The sequence below is a fragment of the Pholis gunnellus genome (assembly GCF_910591455.1).
Source record: "Pholis gunnellus genome assembly, chromosome: 5".
In the NCBI taxonomy this organism is placed as follows: Eukaryota; Metazoa; Chordata; class Actinopteri; order Perciformes; family Pholidae; genus Pholis; species Pholis gunnellus.
The window spans coordinates 12,284,857-12,303,018 of NC_136531.1; the positions used below are offsets into that span (position 1 = coordinate 12,284,857).

General features: G+C 38.3%; 1 protein-coding gene across 1 annotated transcript; it reads right to left on the bottom strand.

The window, feature by feature from the left end:
• Window positions 1–510: 510 nt before the first annotated feature.
• LOC306696754 (uncharacterized protein) lies at window positions 511–18,010 on the bottom strand. Its single transcript, XM_079160446.1, has 24 exons — window positions 17,915–18,010; window positions 15,876–15,927; window positions 14,947–15,092; window positions 14,449–14,513; window positions 13,981–14,129; window positions 12,500–13,855; window positions 12,051–12,256; window positions 11,484–11,548; window positions 11,027–11,175; window positions 9,945–10,901; window positions 9,497–9,702; window positions 9,237–9,301; window positions 8,773–8,921; window positions 8,049–8,648; window positions 7,601–7,806; window positions 7,341–7,405; window positions 6,877–7,025; window positions 5,461–6,752; window positions 4,943–5,007; window positions 4,710–4,849; window positions 3,783–4,606; window positions 2,132–2,196; window positions 1,899–2,038; window positions 511–1,591 (listed from the first exon to the last, which is right to left on the bottom strand). Exons 2-24 carry the CDS (start codon window positions 15,907–15,909, stop codon window positions 1,488–1,490), a joined length of 7,197 nt encoding a protein of 2,398 aa, XP_079016572.1. The 5' UTR covers window positions 15,910–15,927; window positions 17,915–18,010; the 3' UTR covers window positions 511–1,487.
• Between the last annotated feature and the right edge of the window lie 152 nt (window positions 18,011–18,162).

An 18,162-nucleotide genomic window follows, 5' to 3' on the forward strand; every position in this document is an offset into this window, starting at 1 on the left:
TTATCTGAGATGTTAACAGTTCAATAATCATGAAGACAAAACAGTACTGGAGACTTGGAATTTCGGATGATAAGCGTAAATTACCTCGACTCCTCGGTTGATCTCAACATGGCTGTGCTCAGTCACGTTCAGAAGCAGTTGGTCACGTCTTGTAACTCAAAAATGACTTTTAGGCAGTAAGCAGTTGGAATAATAAACAATATTCTATCTTCATTACAGACACATTAACCTACAACAGACGATGTAGATGGATTGTGATTCACTGAACTTGTAGAGAAGCATATTTTATTACAGTGCACTGTAAATCTTGGTAATCATAAATATTGTTGTTGACAGTTATAAATACAGCAACAAGTTGGGAATGATTTGATTCAGTCATCACATAACCTAATCTATAACAGCACTAATTCTAAATGTTCAAATCTGCCATTCTGCTGACCAATTATAATGAAATATTTTTCTTTTAATACTAAAAGAGAGTCAAAAAGAAACATTTGAAAACCAACAAGGTCATTGGAAAGGTAACATTTTAATACTTTTAGATTAACAAAGATACACATATTTATTATTCCCCTTTTTGAAAACATACAGGAAGAACCAGTGTTTAATTTGAAGAGTTAAGCAATTACAATCAATAATCTTTCTAAATGTTAGAATAATAGCAGGACACTTTTAAACTTGCATCTACCAATCCACTTGTCATACTATTAACTTGATACTGGATGGTTCTGCAAAACCCAACATAGTGCTTAATGACAACTTATTTCAATGTTCAATGACATTTTTTTTTTACTACAACATTCTCATATGGCAACTGTGGTGTCGTTAAAGTAAGCTACCTTAAACTACATGGTTATGGTTGGCGAAAGATCGTCTTTATAATGATTGGTCTCACATGTAATATAAGTCATTGGTCTTCAGCATCAACATTATGTTAGTTCTACACCCCTAACTTTTGGTATCACACTACATTAACTGCACACTTCTTCCTTCATTTGCACTTCACAATGGCGTTGGATGTAAATTGTGTCCTGCTAAATCGTACAATGCTTTAATTGGAAATAAAAATGTTCTACATTTTCCTATACATATTTGCATGTTTTAACTATGTTAACAATGTCACATGAATATTGCATATAAAGAAGTATGGCCAAAACACACACATTGTATGACATCTGCCAAAAAAGTAACATATTAAGTATTTTCAATTACTCACAATCTCTGTGGTAATCAATGGTTAGTTCTTTAAATACAATTTAATTAAAACACGAGTGATTGTAACATCAAATGTGGAAAATACTGAAAAACTGTCTCAATCTTTGACACAGTACACATCTTTTTACCAAAATACATTGTATTGGTAAATTTCATTATGCACACTTGTTATGTCTTTTGTTTTTAGTTCGATGGTAAATTGCTTTTTCCCCCAAACTTGATAGCATAGCAAAAGCTTTTGGCAATCTCAGTGCATTTACTTTGGGTTTCGGTTAAAAGTCTATCAGCATCTGTGCTACAGCCAGCAGTGTTAATGAAAAGAGAGCCAGTGAGCCCATTGTGGACTGAGGAGGACTGCTTGATGTTGATGTTGACTCTGAAATATAAGAAAAAGCAAAGATTGTAGTGATTGTTAGATTATGTTGTCAGTGAAAATATCTGGACAGAAAATAATTAAGTTAAATACTTTATAAAAAGAATATCTAAAATAGTTCAAACTTCTAAAATATAGGCTAAAAAGGAAGCTGCATCGTACTTTTATATTTAAAAATGAACAAATAATTACAAATATCACATTGTAATATGCATTTAATAATTTTAAACATTAACGTATTCAAAACCATGAATTTAATATATTTTGAAGTAAAACAATATACTTTAAGTTTAAGTCACCAATAACTTACGTGCTGAAACGCTGCCTGATATAACGTTCAGGGAGGTGGAGCTAAGTCCACTGCTGAGTTGTGAAGTTGCAGTGTCTCCTGAAGGAACTGAATTTGTATCTCGAAACACAAGGGTCATGTCGGCTCTCACTGATCCACTCCTACAGTGACAAAACGGTAAAGCAACACTTTTTAAAGCAAAGTAAACGGCAAATGTCAAGGAGAAGTTGGTTAGTGATCGAAATTAATCTTACGTGAAGTTGTTTACAATGCTACGACGGAAGGATGATCCATAGATATTTCTGGCCACTCTGTTAACCTGAAAGACAACATTACTGTCATTTGCAATTCAAAAATACAAACATGTCTACAAGCACCAATGCGCAAGTTCCCTGATTGCCCTGTAAATCAGGGATGTTGCTAAGGTTTGAAGACAATGGCGAGTGAGCTGAACTGGGCTGGGATATGGCACAAACTCATTTTGGGGACTTGTCTAACTTGCAGCAAGCGAGAACAGAAAAAGAAACACCTTCCAATATAATGCAATAATCTCTGTGTGAATTATAGACATTTTGATGTTGAATTCTTAAAACATGGCTCGTGCATACTGTATTCAAATGCAGCAACAGCTCTATGAGCTAGAAAGCTCTTGTATCATTTTAGTACAGGCTTTCGTTAATTAACAATATCCCAATTAAAAATAGTAGGACAAATTTGATATTTTCTCAAAGATGATGTTTGGTGTTGCTTGCTCTGGTGTTGACGAAAATGTCTGCTTAAAAAAAACTGCCATAAAATATTATAAATTAATATTATTTTCCTCTTTCAGTGAGTTCAACCTTTACACCAACATCAGTCCTGATCATATTTACTGTTGTTTTTTATGAAAAAGATAACACAAAATGAACAATGAACAAGGATATGTCAATGTTTAGCAATAGGGATGTCAGTTTCGGTTGGTATTGCATTTGATAGCCCAAACCGGTTATTTAATAGAAAAAAAATGCAGAATTACTTTACATACAAGAGATGCTTTTCTTTCCTTTCGGCGCCGCGTTTCAAATCGCTAAATCCATCCAAGTTTGTATGTTTTGTTTATTCTTTGCTGAAGTGTGTTGCCACATTTTGATCAGGTCATGTGTGTTCTGGTCAATTGGCCGGCTAAAATCTGTTCTAAATAGTTTGATCGGTGAACTCTATAAAGGCCTATCATGAGAATTGATCAGATGAAGCATCAATTCTGTGGATGTGTGTGCTGTATCGCACATACACTGGACCCGGCACTGCGGAGCTCACCGCTGTGCGTCGATTGTTCGAACAGTTCGATGAGTGCCGAAGCTTCTTTCTGTGCCCATGTTAAATTACTATGCAGACTGTAAATCTATAGACCAACATGTGTAACCAGTTTAAAATGTCCTCAGTGGTTAACTGTTGACACCCCTCATTAGCAACAACATTGACTTCGCCACATTGTTATTTTTTCTGCAGTGTCAGATTAAAAATTAACTCCCTTTGGTACTTCAAAGGAAAAAATATCCCCTGCTAAAACTACTATAAAATTATTATGTATTGGTTCCTTCATTATCTTTATTTGCTGTCAAGATCAAAAAAGGGTTGACTCAATAACCAAAATATAAGGCATATTAAGCAAAATAAAAATTCCAAGAATAACATTAGATTTAGTTGTTTCCATGTGAAAATTATAAGGACAGACTGAATGATTAATCTACATCAGTGCAGTTCCTGTAGTCAGTGTACACAATGAGAATTATTTAAAAAAATACATTATTTGCAGTTATATTTAGAAGATGCTTCTGTTTCTTATGATGTCCATGGAATAGTATTGTAACAAAATAAGATCTCAATTAATTTGCAGTACATTATTATAAGGCAAAGACATCTTACCTCTGTGACCACTTCTGTAGCCAAAGTCTGAAACGCCGGTGAGGATGATACTGCAAGATCTGATGTAAATGCTCGGTCAAGACGAAACCTGAGGCCAAGGGTTCCCTCACTGGATGTAGGAGGATCTGTTGATGCAGTGGTGGTTGACGTAGTTGGTGCAGCAGTAGCAGTGGGAGCAGCAGTTGTGGCCACTGTAACCACGGGAGCAGCAGTTGGGGCCACTGTAACATTGGGAGCAGCAGTTGGGGCCACTGTAACATTGGGAGCAGCAGTTGGAGCAGCAGTTGGGACCACTGTAACATTGGGAGCAGCAGTTGGGGCCACTGTAACATTGGGAGCAGCAGTTGGGGCCACTGTAACATTGGGAGCAGCAGTTGGGGCCACTGTAACATTAGGGGCAGCAGTTGGGGCCACTGTAGCATTAGGAGCAGCAGTTGGAGCCACTGTAACATTGGGAGCTGCAGTTGGAGCCACTGTAACATTGGGAGCTGCAGTTGGAGCAGCAGTTGGGGCCACTGTAACATTGGGAGCAGCAGTTGGGGCCACTGTAACATTAGGAGCAGCAGTTGGGGCCACTGTAACATTGGGAGCAGCAGTTGGGGCCACTGTAACATTAGGGGCAGCAGTTGGGGCCACTGTAGCATTAGGAGCAGCAGTTGGAGCCACTGTAACATTGGGAGCTGCAGTTGGAGCCACTGTAGCATTAGGGGCAGCAGTTGGGGCCACTGTAACATTGGGAGCTGCAGTTGGAGCATCCGTAGCATTAGGAGCTGCGGTCAGGGCAGTTGTAACAGTAGGTGCAGCGGTGGTAGTAGCAGAAGAAGCTGAACCAAAACCAAAGAGTTATCAATGAATATGACACTAGCATGCATTTAAATAGATTGATGAATAGATTATGTTTGATTCTTAAACACTCCAATCACTTACTTGCTTTTACACTGCCTGATAGAATATTCAGGGTGGTGTTCGTAAGTTCACTGCTGAGTTGTGTAGTTGCAATGCTTGCTGAAGGAACTGAGCTAATATTTGTGAACACAAGGGTGGTGACGGTAATCACAGATCCATTCCTTTAATGACAAAGAGACACAGCAGCACTGTTTAAAAGCAAGTGACTGGTAAATGTCCAGAAACATTAGCCAGTGATTGAGATTTAGTCTTACGTGAATGAGTTAACGATGGAGCGAAGGAAAGTTGATCCAAACAGATTTGTACCCACTCTGTTTATCTAAAAGACAGCACAACTGTTACTTGCAGTTTAATGGCTCACAAGAAATGCAATGATTGATTTTGAGGCTGCTGTACCTTTTTTGTCTTCTGTATACATATGTTTACAAGATTACAGAAGTCATACTAGACTACAAACAAAATAGTGAGCAAATGAAGGAATACAATATTTTAGTTATAACTGCTTTACAATTACAATTATGTGGAAAAATATGTAATTAAGATCAGCACAAGAACTTGAGTTTATTTAGGGGGCATGTTAAATAATTTCCAAAGATTAAAATTTGCTGAATATGTGGTTTTAACTTTAATGTAAAATAAACTTGTTTTTTAGGGGCTAAAATGCCTTTTGTTGAATATTTGCTTTTTTTTCTTATGATGCCCATGGAGTATTGTTACACAGTAACATTTCAATGTATTTGCAGTAGAGTTTCATAATGCAAAGACATCTTACCTCTCTGACCACTTCTTCAGCCAAAGTCTGAAAAACCGTTGAGGATGAGTTTGCAAGATCTGATGTAAATGTTTGGTTAAGACTAAATGTAAGGCCAAGAGTTCCCTCATTGGATGTAGGACGATCTGTTGATGCAGTTGGTGCAGCAGTGGTAGCAGCTGTAACATTAGGCGGTGAGGTCATGTTGATCGGTGGTGAGGTCATGTTGATCGGTGGTGAGGTCATGTTGATCGGTGGTGAGGTCATATTGATTGATGGTGAGGTCATATTGATCGGTGGTGAGGTCAAGTTGATCGGTGGTGAGGTCATATTGATCGGTTGTGAGGTCATGTTGATCGGTGGTGAGGTCACGTTGATCGGCGGTGAGGTCATGTTGATGGGTGGTGAGGTCATATTGATGGGTGGTGAGGTCATATTGATTGGTGGTGAGGTCATGTTGATCGGTGGTGAGGTCATGTTGACTGGTGGTGAGGTCATGTTGATCGGTGGTGAGGTCATATTGATCGGTGGTGAGGTCACGTTGATCGGCGGTGAGGTCATATTGATCGGTGGTGAGGTCATATTGATCGGTGGTGAGGTCACGTTGATCGGCGGTGAGGTCATATTGATTGGTGGTGAGGTCATGTTGATCGGTGGTGAGGTCATATTGATCGGTGGTGAGGTCACGTTGATCGGCGGTGAGGTCATATTGATTGGTGGTGAGGTCATATTGATTGGTGGTGAGGTCATGTTGATCGGTGGTGAGGTCATGTTGATCGGTGGTGAGGTCATATTGATCGGTGGTGAGGTCACGTTGATCGGTGGTGAGGTCACGTTGATCGGTGGTGAGGTCACGTTGATCGGCGGTGAGGTCATGTTGACAGGTGGTGAGGTCATGTTGACTGGTGGTGAGGTCATGTTGATTGGTGGTGAGGTCATGTTGATCGGTGGTGAGGTCATGTTGATCGGTGGTGAGGTCATGTTGATCGTTGGTGAGGTCATGTTGACAGGTGGTGAGGTCATGTTGACTGGTGGTGAGGTCATGTTGATCGGTGGTGAGGTCATGTTGATCGGTGGTGAGGTCATATTGATCGGTGGTGAGGTCATGTTGATCGGTGGTGATGTCATGTTGACAGGTGGTGAGGTCATGTTGATTGGTGGTGAGGTCATGTTGATCGGTGGTGATGTCATGTTGACAGGTGGTGAGGTCATGTTGATTGGTGGTGAGGTCACGTTGAGTGGTGGTGAGGTCATGTTGACTGCTGGTGTCGAAGGTGCAACTGTAGCTGGGGCTTGAGTTGGTGCCACGATTGCTAAAAATAAAGATTATGAAGTTATTGTGTTGTCTTTAAATATGTTTCTCAAATCATATATTCAGTATGCGCTTGCTATAACCATTGACAAAATTTGACATTAGGAAATAATATGATATCATACCTCCTGCAGTAATAGAAGATGTGTTGACATTGAGGGAGAAATTAGAGCTGGAAGACGCAGTCTCCAAAGCTTCAATCACAGAACTGGCATTTGGTAGTGCAGTCACATTGTTGAATATCAGTTCAGCTTGTACTATAACGGATCCTTGACTGTAATAGAAATGTTTTTGAAAATGTATGTTTTAATGCTGTTATCTTGTTAGGCGTTTGTGCCTGCTATTGTTTAACTAAGGCTCGATGACAAAGATGAGGGTTCTAGTTATAATTTTTAAAATATCTATTTAAATACGCCAATAACATTCTGGATACTGACTTCTAATACCAATGATATAACATTTCAAAACAGAAATATAAAAAAGTACATTGTTCTGCTCTGTTGTAATTAATAACCTAAGAAAACTTATATTATTTATCATTAAAGTAAAAATAACTTTTTAAGATGTAGTGGTGAGCAATGTTTTTCACCTGAAGCTGTTGATAACAGTTCGATTGAAGGCCTTTCCAAATCTTTTTGAATAGACATTGTTGAGCTGTGAAGGAATTTTGTTGAAAGATAAAACAAACTTAATATGGGCAAAACGATTTGATATTGTAAGAAAAATAATATTCCATCTTTTTTCTCTCCTCTTATGTTTTGTATTTTTTCATTCATGTTTCATGCTGTATTTGAATATGATTGTGGAAAGATGAAAAAATAATAAACAAATGAATATATAAAAACTTACCGCTGTGGTCACTCTGTCACTTAATTGCCTGAACTCTGGTGATAATTTGTTTGTAAGTTGTGATGCAAAGTTTTCCTGCAACCTAAATCCTACATCAATTCTTGGCTCCCTTGTTGTTGCAGCTGTTGGGGTTGTAGCTGGAGTAACAATAGTTGTGATATTTGGTGGTGCTGATATTCCAGTTACAGGTGTAGAGCTTACATTGCCTAAAAATTAAGGGAATATTTATTAGTAATATTTATTACATGAGAGCATGACAATCTGCATTGACAAATATAGAAATGCAGTAAGTGCTAGAGGTGCTATAAAGGCTCATATTGATGCTACGTGTTAAAGTTTACCCATAATTTTAGCTAGACAAAAATATTAATGAATTGACTGTTGGTAAAGTTGTCATGATTGTAAAATCAATTGAATAATATATTGATTGTGCTAGAGGTTGCATTACTTGGCAATGGCGTAATGGTGACTGGTGGTGAGGTCATGTTGACTGGTGGTGAGGTCATGTTGATCGGTGGTGAGGTCATGTTGATCGGTGGTGAGGTCATATTGATCGGTGGTGATGTCATGTTGACAGGTGGTGAGGTCATGTTGATTGGTGGTGAGGTCATGTTGACAGGTGGTGAGGTCATGTTGATTGGTGGTGAGGTCATGTTGAGTGGTGGTGAGGTCATGTTGAATGGTGGTGAGGTCATGTTGATCGATGGTGAGGTCATGTTGATCGGTGGTGAGGTCATGTTGATGGTTGGTGAGGTCACGTTGATTGGTGGTGAGGTCATATTGATCGGTGGTGAGGTCATGTTGATCGGTGGTGAGGTCATGTTGATCGTTGGTGAGGTCATGTTGACAGGTGGTGAGGTCATGTTGACAGGTGGTGAGGTCATGTTGACTGGTGGTGAGGTCATGTTGATCGGTGGTGAGGTCATGTTGATCGGTGGTGAGGTCATGTTGATTGGTGGTGAGGTCACGTTGAGTGGTGGTGAGGTCATGTTGACTGCTGGTGTCGAAGGTGCAACTGTAGATGGGGCTTGAGTTGGTGCCACGACTGCTAAAAATAAAGATTATGAAGTTATTGTGTTGTCTTTAAATATATTTCTCAAATCATATATTCAGTATGCGCTTGCTATAACCATTGACAAAATTTGACATTAGGAAATAATATGATATCATACCTCCTGCAGTAATAGAAGATGTGTTGACATTGAGGGAGAAATTAGAGCTGGAAGACGCAGTCTCCAAAGCTTCAATCACAGAACTGGCATTTGGTAGTGCAGTCACATTGTTGAATATCAGTTCAGCTTGTACTATAACGGATCCTTGACTGTAATAGAAATGTTTTTGAAAATGTATGTTTTAATGCTGTTATCTTGTTAGGCGTTTGTGCCTGCTATTGTTTAACTAAGGCTCGATGACAAAGATGAGGGTTCTAGTTATAATTTTTAAAATATCTATTTAAATATGCCAATAACATTCTGGATACTGACTTCTAATACCTATGATATAACATTTCAAAACAGAAATATAAAAAAGTACACTGTTCTGCTCTGTTGTAATTAATAACCTAAGAAAACTTATATTATTTATTATTAAAGTAAAAATAACTTTTTAAGATGTAGTGGTGAGCAATGTTTTTCACCTGAAGCTGTTGATAACAGTTCGATTGAAGGCCTTTCCAAATCTTTTTGAATAGACATTGTTGAGCTGTGAAGGAATTTTGTTGAAAGATAAAACAAACTTAATATGGGCAAAACGATTTGATATTGTAAGAAAAATAATATTCCATCTTTTTTCTCTCCTCTTATGTTTTGTATTTTTTCATTCATGTTTCATGCTGTATTTGAATATGATTGTGGAAAGATGAAAAAATAATAAACAAATGAATATATAAAAACTTACCGCTGTGGTCACTCTGTCACTTAATTGCCTGAACTCTGGTGATAATTTGTTTGTAAGTTGTGATGCAAAGTTTTCCTGCAACCTAAATCCTACATCAATTCTTGGCTCCCTTGTTGTTGCAGCTGTTGGGGTTGTAGCTGGAGTAACAATAGTTGTGATATTTGGTGGTGCTGATACTCCAGTTACAGGTGTAGAGCTTACATTGCCTAAAAATTAAGGGAATATTTATTAGTAATATTTATTACATGAGAGCATGACAATCTGCATTGACAAATATAGAAATGCAGTAAGTGCTAGAGGTGCTATAAAGGCTCATATTGATGCTACGTGTTAAAGTTTACCCATAATTTTAGCTAGACAAAAATATTAATGAATTGACTGTTGGTAAAGTTGTCATGATTGTAAAATCAATTGAATAATATATTGATAGTGCTAGAGGTTGCATTACTTGGCAATGGCGTAATGGTGACTAGTGGTGAGGTCATGTTGACTGGTGGTGAGGTCATGTTGATCGGTGGTGAGGTCATGTTGATCGGTGGTGAGGTCATATTGATCGGTGGTGATGTCATGTTGACAGGTGGTGAGGTCATGTTGATTGGTGGTGAGGTCATGTTGACAGGTGGTGAGGTCATGTTGATTGGTGGTGAGGTCATGTTGAGTGGTGGTGAGGTCATGTTGAATGGTGGTGAGGTCATGTTGATCGATGGTGAGGTCATGTTGATCGGTGGTGAGGTCATGTTGATGGTTGGTGAGGTCACGTTGATTGGTGGTGAGGTCATGTTGATTGGTGGTGAGGTCATATTGATCGGTGGTGAGGTCATGTTGACTGGTGGTGAGGTCATGTTGATCGGTGGTGAGGTCGTGTTGACAGGTGGTGAGGTCATGTTGATTGGTGGTGAGGTCATGTTGATCGGTGGTGATGTCATGTTGACAGGTGGTGAGGTCATGTTGATTGATGGTGAGGTCATGTTGATTGATGGTGAGGTCATGTTGACTGGTGGTGAGGTCACGTTGATCGGTGGTGAGGTCATGTTGATCGGTGGTGAGGTCATGTTGATCGGTGGTGAGGTCATGTTGACTGATGGGGAGGTCATGTTGACTGGTGGTGAGGTCATGTTGACTGGTGGTGAGGTCATGTTGATTGGTGGTGAGGTCATGTTGAATGGTGGTGAGGTCATGTTGACTGGTGGGGAGGTCATGTTGACTGGTGGTGAGGTCATGTTGATTGGTGGTGAGGTCATGTTGAATGGTGGTGAGGTCATGTTGACTGGTGGGGAGGTCATGTTGACTGGTGGTGAGGTCATGTTGATTGGTGGTGAGGTCATGTTGAATGGTGGGGAGGTCATGTTGACTGCTGGCGTTAAAGGTGCAACTGTAGTTGGGGCTTGAGTTGGTGCCACGACTGCTGTAAATAAAGATTATAAAGTTATTGTGTTGTCTTTTAAATATGTTATTCAAATCATATATTCAGTATGTGCTTCCTCTAAACATTGTGGAAATGTGACATTTGGAAATAATATGATGTCATACCTTTTGCAGTAATAGAAGATGTGTTAACACTGAGGGAGAAATTAGAGCTGGAGGACGCAGTCTCCAAAGTTTCAGCCACAGAACTGGCATTTGGTAGTGCAGTCACATTGTTGAATATCAGTTCAGCTTGTACTACAACGGATCCTTGACTGTAAGAGAAATGTTTTTCAAAAGTTATGTTTCAATGCTGTAATGTTGTTAGGCATTTGTGCCCGGTATTGTTTATCTAAAGCTCGATGACAAGGATGGCGGTTATAGTAATTGTTTTAAAAATATCTATTTAAATACGCCAATAACATTCTGGACACTGACTTCTAAAACCTATGATATATCATAACAAAAATAAAAAAAGTACATTGTTCTGCTCAGTTTTCATTAATAACCAAGAACAATTAAATTATTGAGCAATAAAGTAAAAATAACTTTTTAAGATGTAGTGGTGAGCAATGTTTTTTACCTGAAGCTGTTGATAACAGTTCGATTGAAGGCCTTTCCAAATCTTTTTGAATAGACTTTGTCGAGCTGTGAAGGAATTTTGTTGAAAGATAAAACAAACTTAATATGGGCAAAACGATTTGATATTGTAAGAAAAATAATATTCCATCTTTTTTCTCTCCTCTTATGTTTTGTATTTTTTCATTTTTGTTTATTACTTTTCAAAATAATTTAAATTTCTACTGCTGTCATGATGATCATTTGTTTCTGACACCAGCTATGTTTGTTTCCAAAAATACATCTAGGTGATGTGAAAAGTCATCAATATTCTTGTATGCCTACGGCTTACATCCGTCTCAAACAATGATTATTAAAAATATCATGAGTTATACATATGTGCTGTGTTTTTAATTATATTTGCTAATGTCTTAATAAAAGCTAATTCATCACTGTCTTCCTATCAATGCTGTATGTGCTATCCTGCTGCATTGCCATTTAATGTTCTGTCATCTAAACGTTTCATGCTGTATTTGAATATGATTGTGGAAAGATGAAAAAATAATAAACAAATGAATATATAAAAACTTACCGCTATGGTCACTCTGTCACTTAATTGCCTGAACTCTGGTGATGATTTGTTTGTAAGTTCTGATGCAAAGTTTTCCTGCAACCTAAATCCTACATCAATTCTTGGCTCCCTTGTTGTTGCAGCTGTTGGGGTTGTAGCTGGAGTAACAATAGTTGTGATATTTGGTGGTGCTGATATTCCAGTTACAGGTGTAGAGCTTACAGTGCCTAAATATTAAGGGAATATTTATTAGTAATATTTATTACATGAGAGCATGACAAGCTGCATTGACAAATATAGAAATTGCAGTCAGTAATAGAGGTGCTATAAAGGCTCATATTGATGCTACGTGTCAAAGTGTACCCTTCATTTTAGCTAGAAACAAATAATAATGAATTGACTGTTAGTAAAGTTGTCATGATTGTAAAAGAAATTGAATAATATATTGATAGTGTTAGAGGTTGCATTACTTGGCAATGACTTTGCGGTGACTGGTGGTGAGGTCATGTTGACTGTTGGTGAAGTCATGTTGATCTGTGGTGAGGTCATATTCATCGGTGGTGAGGTCATGTTGATCTGTGGTGAGGTCATGTTGATCTGTGGTGAGGTCATATTCATCGGTGGTGAGGTCATGTTGATTGGTGGTGAGGTCATGTTGACTGGTGGTGAAGTCATGTTGATCTGTGGTGAGGTCATATTCATCGGTGGTGAGGTCATGTTGATTGGTGGTGAGGTCATGTTTATCGGTGGTGACATCATGTTGATCGGTGGGGACGTCATGTTGACTAGTGGTGAGGTCATATTGACTGGTGGTGAGGTTATGTTGATTGGTGGTGAGGTCATATTGACTGGTGGTGAAGTCATGTTGATCTGTGGTGAGGTCATGTTGATCTGTGGTGTGGTCATATTGACTGGTGGTGAGGTCATGTTGATCGGTGGGGAGGTCATGTTGATCGGCTGTGAGGTCATGTTGAACGGTGGTGAGGTCATGTTGACTGGTGGTGAGGTCATGTTGATCTGTGGTGAGGTCATGTTGACTGGTGGTGAGGTCATGTTGATCGGTGGGGAGGTCATGTTGATCGGCTGTGAGGTCATGTTGAACGGTGGTGAGGTCATGTTGACTGGTGGTGAGGTCATGTTGATCTGTGGTGTGGTCATATTGATCGGTGGTGAGGTCATGTTGATCGATGGTGAGGTCATGTTGACTGGTGGTGAGGTCATGTTGATCGGTGGGGAGGTCATGTTGATCGGTGGTGAGGTCATGTTGACTGGTGGTGAGGTCATGTTGATCTGTGGTGTGGTCATATTGATCGGTGGTGAGGTCATGTTGATCTGTGGTGAGGTCATGTTGACTGGTGGTGAGGTCATGTTGATCGGTGGTGATGTCATGTTGACTGGTGGTGAGGTCATGTTGATCGGTGGGGAGGTCATGTTGATCGGTGGGGAGGTCATGTTGATCGGCTGTGAGGTCATGTTGAACGGTGGTGAGGTCATGTTGACTGGTGGTGAGGTCATGTTGACTGGTGGTGAGGTCATGTTGATCTGTGGTGAGGTCATGTTGACTGGTGGTGAGGTCATGTTGATCGGTGGTGATGTCATGTTGACTGGTGGTGAGGTCATGTTGATCGGTGGGGAGGTCATGTTGATCGGTGGGGAGGTCATGTTGATCGGCTGTGAGGTCATGTTGAACGGTGGTGAGGTCATGTTGACTGGTGGTGAGGTCATGTTGATCTGTGGTGTGGTCATATTGATCGGTGGTGAGGTCATGTTGACTATTGGTGTTGAGGGTGCAACTGTAGATGGGGCTTGAGTTGATGCCACGACTGCTGAAAATAAAGATTATGAAGTCATTGTGTTGTCTTTTAAATATATTATTTGAATCATATATTCAGTATGTGCTTGCTCTAAACATTGTGGAAATGTGACATTTGGAAATAATATGATATCATACCTCTTGCAGTAATAGAAGATGTGTTGACATTGAGGGAGAAATTAGAGCTGGAAGACGCAGTCGCCAAACTTTCAATCACAGAACTGGCATTTGGTAGTGCAGTCACATTGTTGAATATCAGTTCAGCTTGTACTATAACGGATCCTTGACTGTAACAGAAATGTTTTTCAAAAGTTATGTTTCAATGCTGTAATGTTGTTAGGTATTTGTGCCCGTTATTGTTTAACTAAGGCTCGATGACAAGGATGGTGGTTATAGTAATAGTTTTAAAAAGATCTATAAATATCTATTTAAATATGCCAATAACATTCTGGACACTTACTTCTAAAACCTATGATATATCATAACAAAAATTAAAAAAATACATTGTTCTGCTCTGTTTTCATCAATAACCAAAGAAACAATTTATTATTTAGCAATAAAGTAATAATAACTTTTTAAGATGTAGTGGTGAGCAATGTTTTTTACCTGAAGCTGATGACAACAGTTCGATTGAAGGCATTTTCAAATCTTTTTAAATAGACTTTGTCGAGCTGTGAATGAATTTTTTTGAAAGATGAAACAAACTTAATATGGGCAAAACGAGTTGATAATATATTGTAAGAAAAATAATATTCCATCTTTTTGTATTTTTTCATTTATGTTTATTACTTTTCAAAATAATTTAAATTTCTACTGCTGTCATGATAATCATTTCTTGATGACACCAGCTATGTTTTGTTTCCAAAAATACATTTAGGTGATGTGAAAAGTCACCAATATCCTTGTATGCCTACGGCTTACCTCTATCTCAAACACTGATTATTAAAAATATCCTGAGTTACACATCTGTGCTGTGTTTTTAATTATATTTGCCAATGTCTTAATAAAGGCTAATTCATCACTGTCTTCCTATCAATGCTGTATGTGCTAACCTGCTGCATTGCCATTTAATGTTCTATATATATATAATATATAAAAACTTACCGCTGTTGTCACGTTGACCTGTAATTGCTTGAACTCTGGTGAGGAGTCGTTTGTAAGTTGTGATGTAAAGTTTTGCTGCAACTTAAATACCAAATAAATTGTTGGATGTGTTGTTGCAGCTGATGCTGATGTTGTTCCCACTAGTCCTGTGGAGAAAAATTTCACAAAGTTCAAACTTAAATTCAGTCCATTTAAAAATATTATTATTATTATGAAGTGTTACAATTAGAGTCTCCCTTAATCCCTGCAACTTTATTACTTTAATGTCCCTCTCTCTCTCTCTCTCTCTCTCTCTCTCTCTCTCTCTCTCTCTCTCGTTCTGTCACATATGGAGCGTTTTGTCTAGCTTTATTTCACTTAAATAGACCCTGGGCTCGGATTTCTGCTCAAACTGTATGCTTGCACTCAGATATATTTTTGCTTCCACAGATTTCCTTTGCTCCAGAGAGTGACCAACGTCAGGGAGTAAAGCGAATGCAATCGCAACAAGGCAGGGATCATCGCATCGGTCAACACTACACCTGGCATACTATTGTTTGGGGAATCTTTTTCGGGTTCTTGCACAGAAAATCAAGAGCAGAGGAGAACTCTGAGAGCAGACATTTCACAAGCATGAAGAAGCAGCCTGACTGTGGGGAGAAGGGCTAAAGCTGGACCACAAGAAAAATGTGCAAGCAACAATATATATGCATGCAAGCATACAGTTTAAGCAGAAGCAGAGCAAATCTATGTGCAAGCCGGGGCTATTTCAGTGTGAGGACAGGGTTCTGAAGGAAAGCATTACAAAATCTGAACATGGATTTAATAAGTCATGCTCTCAAATTGAAAAAGCACACTCTTGAATAAAAATAGGAAAAAAAGCTCCATAGTTACACACACACACACACACACACACACACACACACAGATGCATGCACTGCAACAAATACCTGCTAACAGGAGAACAATTATCAGAGGATCCATCCTCCTTTTTTCTGGTTCCTGTGAAATATTAAGAACACATTATAAATACATTGCAAATAAAGTTTAGTATGCAGAACAAATATGCAGACTGATATAATTTGAATACAGGTTACAATAATTAGCCAGTTTATTGTGTACACCTAGATTCAAAGTAATGCATGCTAATATAACAGCTCTCCAATAAATTAATTCATAAAGGTTATGACGTTCAGTTTTAGTAGAAGCTGTTTTTAAAAAGGTTTTGATTAAACTGAAGGGCCATTTGGATGTTATAGTTAGAAGTGAGTAATTCAAAGTGAAATTTGTAGTATTTTTTCACCCCATTAATATCAACAAGGATGATGCACATTGGAAACATCTCTTAGTGTGACAAATACAATTCAACAGCACAAGTAACATCCTGTGAAGTGACTATAGAGTTGAATCAACACATCTTTTAAAACTGTTTCAAGAAAAACTAAACCGTATAACCATTATGTAGGATTTATTGCAATGCTGTTGTATTTGGCCACATTAGTTCTAACAAAGTGCACAGAATAAGCAGCAAACAAAGCCTTTGGTATAGCAACTTAAATACAGTATGATAAAAAAAGGTCTCTTCTTCCTCTGTGTGGCAATGATGCACTGATAAACTCATCCTCTTACTGTAGCCATGCTTAAGACATTTAACACATTCTGAGTGTGAGAAATGCAGAATCAGGTATGTCAACATTCTGCAGAGACGAGATTGGGTAACTTTGTCATGTCTCACTCTGTCAGATAGTATCACACCTCCAGGGATGTTAAAGATTCAAACAGGAAGCGTATGGTGCGCCTACAAGACTATCAAGATTTTCTTTCATAAGCTCAGTTCAATTTATTCACAGCCTAAAACACAATGTGATCCATTCATATTTCTCAAAGGAAATAATTTATGTGACCGCTGGCATTTCGACTGTCTGTGTGGATTCAATTCAAATTTCTGTCACCTTTATACATCTCATAGAGGCCAAAATCAGAAACAAGAGTCTGTCAGGTCTTTTTCAAACACCGGATTTTTGATACCAGCTCAGTAGACAATAACAATACATATAATGACAAAAACAACACATCATCTTCTCAATTATCTTGTCTCAATTGGATTTTGATCTGGACTTTGCCACCTCAGGACTTCAACATTTGAATATCATCTGATAGTGATACACTTGTGGTTTGTAGGATTATTAATATAAAAGAAACAAACAAATTCATTATTCAACTCCCTAGACATCCTGATGCAGTATTGATCTGTCTAAGCCATGTATGCGTCAACCTCTCAGTTGGAGATCGTCTGTGAAAAACTGAATTTGTTTGAAGTAATTTGGATCAGAATACATTTCTTTACTTTATACCTTTTCTCCAATTAGATTTATTTAATTATTATTATTATCATTTTATGACATAAATATTTATATATATTTGTCAAGTAAAGCAATTATTTTACAAGAGTTAAATTAATTCCCATTAGACAATCTCGGCGGCTACAGCACAGGACATTCTGCTCTTTATATTCATTATATACAGCGAACAGAACATTAAGGTGCAAGATAGAGCAGCCACACCCTGACAAGCCAAGCATCACAATCCATTAGTATATAGGCCATTGAATGTTTAACTGTTACAGACTTCAGAATCATAGGCGTTACTTTTAATAATCAAAGGTGTATCGGAGCAAATACCTGAAAAGTTAAGAATAGTCAATAAAAATGAGAGAGATAAATGTTTTACACATCTTAAAAGGAAAAGCACAGATTGTGAATTAGAATTTCTTTCTGACCACAAATTCAATTCACAGTCACGAAAAGGTGGTACATAAAACCACCAAATCCAAAGTACATAAGTATTTATGCATGCATTGAACATTGAAAAAACTAAAGCTACATTTATGGCTCACTAACAGCCTTTTTTAAGGTAAAAAGTGAATTGATTTCTTATGGTTGACATTTTATATGTACATCCATGTCAATATAAATTGTTGCTTTCTTACCTCAGTGGAGTCCAACTGTGCAGCAATATTGTTGTATTCGCAACAATTCTTCAATGAATGGTAAGAGCTGACACTAAGAAGGTACCAGACACCTTGACGACGTGAAGATGAAAGTGACGGCTTGTCAGTGACTGAGGGTTTTGTAAGAGTGACCATAAATTCTTTCTTTTCAAACCTCTGACATATCTTGCAGAACTGGTTCTGCTGTGTTATTTCCATGTACAAGGACTGACGTAAGAGCTAAAGCA

What these genes read in the sequence shown, in the direction of transcription:
- LOC306696754 (XM_079160446.1), bottom strand. Translation starts at nt 15,909, where the DNA reads ATGGATCCTCTGATAATTGTTCTCCTGTTAGCAG. An exon ending in GTGACAGAGTGACCATAGCG is followed by an intron (nt 11,549 to 12,050) that starts GTAAGTTTTTAT and finishes ATTCCTTCACAG; the next exon opens with CTCGACAAAGTCTATTCAAA. An exon ending in GTGACAGAGTGACCACAGCG is followed by an intron (nt 7,406 to 7,600) that starts GTAAGTTTTTAT and finishes ATTCCTTCACAG; the next exon opens with CTCAACAATGTCTATTCAAA.